Genomic DNA, 8,947 nt, shown 5'->3' on the forward strand with positions numbered 1-8,947 from the left:
AATGAGTCATTTCAGTAAGTGTGCATCTGGTTTGTGACGCACATTAAGAATGACGAAATGTTGTTTTACCAACATCCAGCTAAATTACTGAATTTATTTAAAGGCTGATGCATATAGTTCTACTGTTACTTATTGATATAAAAATGATAGTGAAGGTTATTTTGTATTATTATTAAAAAAATATTATTATTATTGTGTTGTTATTTTAGTGCATATTGAAAGTGTATTATTTTATTTTTCAAAGTTATCCACTGTGCGACGTCATTCAAAATATAAGGTACTTTGTTAATTTCATGTTTTTTTCTCCTTGAGGTTGTGTAAAGTGCGCTATTTTTTAAGCACTGTGAGGTGAAAAGCAGAGCTTTACATGTTTTGTTTTGCCAGTGGCTGCAGCAGTATCATAAAACAAAAAAAAACAGGCCTGCAGGCCAAGTGGAGGCAATGAAGACGTGACAGCATCTAAAAAGATGAACATGTGGAACACTTAAGAGCCTTCTTGTATTTAAAAAAAAGTTTGATTGAACACAAACCCTAACAAAAAAAAAACATTTTCACTATATACTCTCATTTGAATTAATTACATAAACAAAAGTCAAATAGATAATTCCTTAATTTGTAAAAATGAGATTCCCACTCAGTGTAAAAAACAACAATCATGTTTAGAATAATCCACTGCTATGGCTGCAGGCCAGTCACTGCAGTAGCTGATAAAGATGTGATACGGCTGATAATGCAGCTAATAATACTTATCTGCATTAGATAAAAATGTGTTCCATATATTGACATACATCTTTAAAAAAAAAAAATTAAAACGTGGGTATTATTCCTGCAGCAATCACTCTTTATGTTCACTGAAATCTTTTTTTTTATAACAAAAGCAGTAAAAAAAAAAAAAAGTTGTAAAAATGTGTCTTCTGGCCTATAAAAACCCCAACTTGATGAGTGTTAAACAATATGAACACTGAGGCGCAAGAACAAAATAACAGAAAAGCAAATGCTTATAATGAAATATTTATTTCTAAAATGCAATTTAACAAACTTTTTTTTCATAACAACTTTGAATGCCAGAAAAAAAACCAACTAGTTTATTTATGTACAAGTCCCCCCCCCCTATATAATATATATTTACAGGCGTTGCAATCAAGTCCCAATCCACGTGCACTCCTCTTCCCGCCTTTTGTCCATTTTGTCCAATTGTTGTCTTTTTTTTGTCGTTCCGTGATGTATTCATCACATCTTTCCATGCAGGGGGCCTTTTTTTTTTTTTTTTTTTTTTTTTTAGTAGTCCCGATGCGGGCTGTGCGTCAAACTGTGCCGTCGCAAGTCACAGTTGCGCCGAAACACCTTTCCGCAGCGGCCACAGCTGTAGGGCTTGATGTCTGTATGGGTGAGAAGGTGAGTTTTCAGGTTACTTCTTTGATTAAAGGTTCTTCCGCATGTGGGGCATTTGTGGGGAGACTCCTGTTTAGATTTAAAGCAAGCAAAGGATTATTCCCTTCAATGGCATGAATCATTAGAATGTTGCAGAAAAAAAAATAAGTGCGATTCATGCGGGTTATTATTATTGCGCACAGGCCCCAACAATATTTTTTTTTAATTTTTTTATTTATTAAATGTCCTTTTTACCTGCATGTGTAAGGTTTTATGCACTGCTAGAGTCCGGGACTGGCAGAATCCTTTCCCGCATTCTTGACATTTGAAGGGTTTTTCCTTGGAGTGGATGTACCTGCAAAAACATACGGTTTTGTTGTTACGTTCATTGCGTGGATGCGGTTTTGCGCATGCTCAGTCGACACATACCTGTGGTCTCGGAGGTGGTCTTGCCTCCGGAAGGCCTTGTGGCAAATGTCACACGTGTACGGCCGCTCGTCCGTGTGCGTCCTTTCGTGGATGAGGAGGTTGTAGGATTTGGTGAAATGTCTGCCGCAGAACTTGCAAATAAATTCCTTTTTGGTCTTGGACGGGAGCCGACCCCGGGTGGGTTTCCTGTCCGGGGACAGCTTGTTCAGCTCGGCTAGGCACGTCCCCCCTAGTCCCGACGCCAGTTTGGCCAAATCCGCGACCTTCGGAGGGTCCTCCTGCGTGGCGGCCAAGGCCAGGTTGGCGAAATCGAACCTCGGCCTGTCCTTGTGCAGCAGCAGCGAGGGCGCGCCGTGCGTAATGGAGGCTTGTTTTGGGTGGAAGAGCTGCGCGGCGGCGGTGGTGAAGGGCAACGCCGGGAACGGGATCCGGGGGTCCATCAGGCCCTGGGCGGCTGCCATTTCTGTGATGGTCGATCGGAGTCCCTGGATGTGCGGGTAGCCCAGGGTCCAGTGGTTCATGTGCATGGTGTGCACCGCGCTCAGGCCGTACAGACCCTGCAGCTGCTCGGCCGGGAAGGTGTTGACGGCCTGCAGGAAGGAGTAGTTGGTGAGCTGCAGGGGAGGGTGCAGGGGGATCGGAGCGTGCAAAGCCTTGCTCCCCATCGCGACTTCGACAGTCCTGCACGGCGGGAATATAGAAAAAAAACACGCACACTGTTTAGTCACGTGTGTGCAAACATCCTGCACGCACTCAAATGACATCATTTCAAATATTATATGAAGCACCCAAACACGCAAAAATCAGGGCTTTTTATTAAGACAAAGATTATTTATGTATTTAATATGTGTACAAGAGGTAGGATTAAATTAGCTCTGCTTCTTCCTACTCCTTTTCGGACGTGCTGTGTAATGAGCCAACTGGAATATTGTGCTGTGGTATATGCATGTTGGAAATTAACTTGCTAAATAAATGTCATGTTGCACATTTTTTTTGCACATGCGCAATTCTCACTATATGGCGTGAATTTAAAAATGAAAAAAATAAATAAATAAAACACAGTCCCTGCACATGTTAAGTTGCACAAGTCAGACGCTTTGAATAATTACAAATAATAGGAAAAATCATGTCATTCTTCTTATTATCATTATTATGTATCTAAACAGCAACATATGCATGTATTTTCTATCTAGTACTGTAGCAATATTTCTGCAACAGCCTCATTAAAAATACACATTTTTTGAGGGGAGAAAATGTAATTTATAAATGATGCACGTTTTTTAAAATTAATTTCTCATGTTGTTGCTTCCATGCATATACAGTTTTAGACTTTTACAAAACTTTTGCATACACATTTCAGCCTCTTCTCATGTCTCCTCCCCTCAGACAGGACGGGGTTAAATATAATTTTGCACAGGTGCAGCATTAGTCACCATACAGGAACTTGTTCCTACTCCGATCAACAAAAGTTCTCCCCCAACCTTTGGACTTCTTCTATCACACTTAAGACACTTAGCCACAGTTCCACGAGAGTCCGATTTCACGCACAGACGCACTGGAAGTTGCAAAACATTATAAGTGACATATGGCTTACCCCGGGTGAACGGTGGCGTGGATCCTGCGGGTTAGTGCCGGTAATCCACTACAACTTCTCCAAGTTCCAAGTCCATGAAACACTCAGAGCCATGCAAGCCGAGCGCAGAGCCTCGCAAGTGTGTGCAGAGACCAGGCGGGGTCTGGAGGATAGGCTGTGTGCGTGTGCGTGTTTGTGTGTCTGCAAGTGTGCGTAATGCGCACCGGTTCTTCACTTTTTAGGACTCCAGTTTGGACTCAGTCAGTCCGCCTCCGACACGCCCCCCCCCCCCCCTCGTCCCCCTGCCCCCTCTTTCTCTATCATTAATTCCAATGTTCCTCCTCTGTTTATTTGTGTTTGGATAGCAACTGGAGATCCAGACCCGAGTGCAGAATACCCGCTTCAGCTCAACTATATGTGACATCTCCTTTAAAAAAAAAAAAAAAATGCACATTTTTCTGCAATTCTGCAACAATTTTTTTTTTTTTTTTTTGGTGTGTGTGTGTGTGTGTGTGGAGACATTTGGCAAACAAGAGGAGCAGCTCAAAACACAATGTTTTGGATCAGTATACCTAAAAAAAGGAAATATAGATTAACTTTGCCATTGGGTAAGGATAAAATTGTGTATTTTTTATTATGGAGCACACTGTCTCTTACAGCTAGAGATGTCCGATAATATCGGCTTGCCGATATTATCGGACGATAAATGCGTTAAAATGTATCGTTTTTTTTTAATTATCGGTATTGTTTGTTTTTTTTAAATTTTATTTATTTTTAATTAAATCAACATAAAAAACACAAAATACACTTACAAATAGTGCACCAACCCAAAAAAGCTCCCTCCCCCATTTACACTCATTCACACAAAAGGGTTGTTTCTTTCTGTTATTAATATTCTGGTTCCTACATTATATATCAATATATATCAATACAGTCTGCAAGGGATACAGTCCGTAAGCACACATGATTGGTCCACTAATAGTACTAACCTTTAACAGTTAATTTGACTCATTTTCATTAATTACTAGTTTGTAACTGTTTTTATATTGTTTTACTTTATTTTTTATTCAAGAAAATGCTTTTAATTTATATATCTTATTTTACTTTATTCTTTTTTTTTTAAAGTACCTTATCTTCACCATACCTGGTTGTCCAAATTAGGCATAATAATGTGTTAATTCCACGACTGTATATATCGGTTGATATCGGTATCGGTAATTAAAGAGTTGGACAATATCGGAATATCGGCAAAAAGCCATTATCGGACATCCCTACTTACAGCATATAGTATTAATACTGTAGTCACAATGTACTGTAATCAACAAATTACTGTAAAATACAGTGCCCTTATATTTCAAAGCATTTAACATTATTACTTCAGAGTCAAATATTGTAGCTAAAATGTACCTTGCAACAAATTACTGAAAAAAATGACAATACTCTTGTATATTTAGGTATTAAACAGTATAAATTAAATATTGTATTCAAAATGTACTGTAACCCTACAACAAATTACTAAAGAAAATGACATTACTCTTATATATTTAGGTATTAAACCGTATTAATCAAATATTGCATTCAAAATGTACTGCAACCTTACAACAAATTACTGAAGAAAATGACAATACTCTTGTATATGTGGGTATTAAACAGTATTAGTCAAATATTGTATTCAAAATGTACTGTAACCTCACAACAAATTGACAAAATGACAATACTCATATATATTTAGGTATTAAACAGTATTAGTCAAATACTGTATTCAAAACGTACTGTAACCTATTAACATATTACTGAAGAAAATGACAATACTCTTATATATTTAGGTATTAAACCGTATTAGTCAAATATTGCAGCCAAAATGTACTGTAACCTTTTAACACATTACTGAAGAAAATGACAATACTCTAATATATTTGGGTATTAAACAGTATTAGTCAAATATTGTATTCAAAATGTACTGTAACCTTACAAAAATTGACAAAATGACAATATTTTTATCCATTTGGGTATCAAACAGTATTAGTCAAATATTGTATTCAAAATGTACTGTAACCTTACAACAAATTACTAAAAAAAAGACAATATTCTTACATATTTTGGTATTAAAAAATATTAGTCAAATATTGTATTCAAAATGTACTGTAACCTTACAACAAATTACTAAAGAAAATGACAATATTCTTATATATTTGGGTATTAAACAATATTAGTCAAATATTGTATTAAACATGTACTGTAACCTAAATTGACAAAATGACAATACTCTACTATTAAAGAGTACTGGTCAAATATTGTATTAAAAAATGTACTGTAACCTTACAACAAATTACTGCAAAAATGACAGTAACCTTATATATTTCCCAGTAAATGAGTATAAAAGTAATGCAATTTTTAGCCAGTTATTTACTGTGAATTTAAAACGAAATGTTTATTGCAGGTGTGTGAATAAGCAGAAAGATAGAATAATAAATGTTGCTCAACTTTACAGGCAATTAAGTACGCTTTAATTCTTGTCTCTATATACATTTTGTTTATAATATGTAAATTGCCCTGTTATCATCTATTTGTCATTACAAGCAAATTCAGGCTTGAAGCAAAACAATTCCCATTACAACGTGTACCCAAATCAATAGGTGTTGAAATATAATGATTTATATAATATTGATAATGTATGTAATTTCTATTGTCCGTGTGGAATATGATAGGACCATATTTGTTATAACATTTAAAAATACAATCATGCACTTATGGAGGGAATCAAAAGATCCTCACAAACCTAAAATAGTTCAGGTGAATGTAAATAAATATATATTTAATTTGTTAAAGAATATAAAACTAATTTTCACCTTGCCAAAAAAATCATCTTAATGAATAAATTACAAGTCATTATTTCTCTCATTGCCAGCTCTACTGTTGTGTTGTTTTAATGTCTTATTTTGTATGCAAATAATGAGTGTTTCAAATGTAACAATGGCATTGATCTGGTTGAGTAGTTCTGCAACAGTTAAAGGTTTATAGTGCAGGACTGCTGACAAGACTCGTTGCTTTACGACTATAGAGCGCCCCCTGTTGGCCGTCTAACAACATGACAACAGGCTTCCTCTTCTAAGTGAAATGTTTAGACAGGTTGTCTGTTAAAAGCACACTTCAGATATTCTCCACTGAATGGGCAAAACACAGTTTTGAACATAATGAAATAAAAAAAACTATTAGTTAGTAGTTAAAATAAAATAGAATAAACCATAACATTACAATTTTAGTAAGAACTGAGCAGGCAGGTAAAGTTCCTTTTTAGAGCTGCAGAACAATAACATTTCTGCACACATTGTGGTTTCTCGTCTCCTTTGTCACCCGACTTTTTCATTTCTGCGCTTAGCAAATTTGCAGAAAGATCAGAAAAAAAAGGTGCTAAAGGTATACCACACGTTTGCAAACATGCTCATTATACACGCTCACGGTCTTTTAAACCATATATTCCGGTTGAAATGTGATGTTTTGACATTAATTGGGTCTCTCTTCTGAGTCCCACGTTTGCATAACTCCTCAAGCCTGGAGAATACGCCTATTATGCACACAAGAAATGTCCACTGCAGAGGACACTGCAGCTTCCCAGGATAATATTTTTCATTCCCGCCACACAATAACAAACATCCACAACGTCACAGACGACTCGCCGTTTAGCGACCCAGCCACAGCTATTCACGTACACACACACACGATATTTTCCTGACCTTTTTTCCCCCGACACGTGAACAGTATCAGACGTCGTACTTAGGTAATGTCAGAGAATTAGTGCCTTGACCTTTGACCCCGGCCTGAGTCCCAGCAGCCGCCATGATTCTGTGTGATCATCAGACTCCCAGAGAGTATTAGCGTCAGAAGCCTGCACGCAGCTGCCAAGCCTGTAACGGCCGTCACTTTTCTCCCCACTCTGACCGTCAAAAGAAGGATACGCTCGATTATCTGCGGAGCTTCTCAGAGCTCTCACACGTTGACACAAAGTTGTAAAATGGATTTATGCCTGTGAATATATGCACAGTTTTCATTAGGAATACATGTAATATCAACCACAAATAAAATAGACGATGATCAAACTGAAACTATCCTACCAAGGCAATGTATTTTGAAAAACATAAATAAATAAATAAATAAATAAATTATATATATATATATATATATATATATATATATATATATATATATATATATATATATATATATATATATATATATATATATATATATAAAGACATGTGCCATATACTCACTTGTCTGACAGCAAAAGTGAAGTCTTTGTTTGGTGTGTGTGTGTTTGTGTGAGTGTGTGTGTGTGTGTGTGTGTATGCTCTTCTGTGCCTGTTGCCAGACAGGATGTCAGGTCCAAACTACGAGTGCTTACCTGCCTGCTGTGGTTTCAAAGCGCCCACGTCGCCACCGTCACACTCACTCATCCTGCTGCAACACACAAAGAGACCGCCAATCCTCAACAGTGCATCATTTAGACTTAGACTTCCTTTTTATTGTCATTCAAATTTGAACTTTACAGTACAGATAAGAACAAAATGTTGTCGCATTAGCTCGTGGTAGTGCAGGATAAAAAAAGCAACGAGGTGCAGATGTAAATACATAGATTACTGTACAGATAAATACATTGCACTTTTTCATATGCATCCACGTTTAACATTTATAATGTTAAACACATTTGATGGACCCACAAATTATACATAAAGGACACCATTAAAAAAACACATAAAAATGTAATTTTTGTGTCAACTATGATGTTTTCAAATATATATTTTTTATGTTATTGAGACAGAACTATATGAAAATAGTGTTTTTGGTAACACTTTAGTATGGGGAACATATTCACCATTAGTAAGTTGCTTATTAACATGCAAATGAGTAACATATTGGCTGTTAATTAGTCATTATTAAGTAATTAATAATGCCTTATTCTGCGTGGCCTTATTATACAACCAGTAAGCCGGTAACACTTTAGTATGGGGAACATATTCACCATTACTAACCCTAACCCTCTAACCCTAACCCTAACCCTCTAACCCTAACCCTAACCAAATAACTCTAAATTAAGTCTTTGTTACTTAGAATATGTTCCCCATACTAAAGTGTTCCCGTGTTTTGTATTATAGTTTATGATTTATTTAACAGGGATTAAAATTATTGTATTAATTATTGAATGAATGAATGAATGGAATGAGTTTATTTCGATCATATAATCAACCATTTTGTGTGATCAATTTAACAGCACAGATTACACATATTAACAATCATACACCTAAAAAGGAATAAGGCTGGATATATATATATACATATTTGCCTATCCTATACATTCACTGAAAATTAGATTGCCTGGAACATCAACGTTCAAAAAATCAATGGGATGAAAGTAATCGTTGCTATATTTGATATTTTTTCCATTATTTCACCTTTCAAGGCTTTCTTAAACCATAACAAAGAACTACATGTCTTCAACTCATCACTGAGCTTGTTCCACCATTTAAGTCCTAAAACTGAAATACATTTGTATTTTATATTCGTTCTTCCTTTACA

General features: G+C 36.1%; 1 protein-coding gene across 2 annotated transcripts; it reads right to left on the reverse strand.

The window, feature by feature from the left end:
* Positions 1-995: 995 nt before the first annotated feature.
* osr2 (odd-skipped related transciption factor 2) lies at positions 996-3,614 on the reverse strand. 2 transcript variants are annotated; one of them, XM_061948834.2, is made up of 4 exons: positions 3,395-3,614; positions 1,801-2,481; positions 1,627-1,726; positions 996-1,461 (listed from the first exon to the last, which is right to left on the reverse strand). In XM_061948834.2, the coding sequence occupies exons 2-4, from the start codon at positions 2,463-2,465 to the stop codon at positions 1,279-1,281; spliced, it is 948 nt and encodes a 315-aa protein (XP_061804818.2). In that variant the 5' UTR covers positions 2,466-2,481; positions 3,395-3,614; the 3' UTR covers positions 996-1,278. The 2 variants fall into 2 exon arrangements, with proteins under 2 accessions (XP_061804818.2, XP_061804825.2); XM_061948841.2 differs by having other exon boundaries at positions 996-1,379; positions 3,395-3,608.
* Positions 3,615-8,947: the final 5,333 nt, after the last annotated feature.

The sequence above is a fragment of the Nerophis lumbriciformis genome, linkage group LG04, assembly GCF_033978685.3.
Source record: "Nerophis lumbriciformis linkage group LG04, RoL_Nlum_v2.1, whole genome shotgun sequence".
NCBI classification, from domain to species: Eukaryota; Metazoa; Chordata; class Actinopteri; order Syngnathiformes; family Syngnathidae; genus Nerophis; species Nerophis lumbriciformis.

What these genes read in the sequence shown, in the direction of transcription:
- osr2 (XM_061948834.2), bottom strand. Translation starts at nt 2,465, where the DNA reads ATGGGGAGCAAGGCTTTGCACGCTCCGATCCCCCTGCACCCTCCCCTG. An exon ending in GACCACCTCCGAGACCACAG is followed by an intron (nt 1,727 to 1,800) that starts GTATGTGTCGAC and finishes ATGTTTTTGCAG; the next exon opens with GTACATCCACTCCAAGGAAA. An exon ending in ATAAAACCTTACACATGCAG is followed by an intron (nt 1,462 to 1,626) that starts GTAAAAAGGACA and finishes AAATCTAAACAG; the next exon opens with GAGTCTCCCCACAAATGCCC.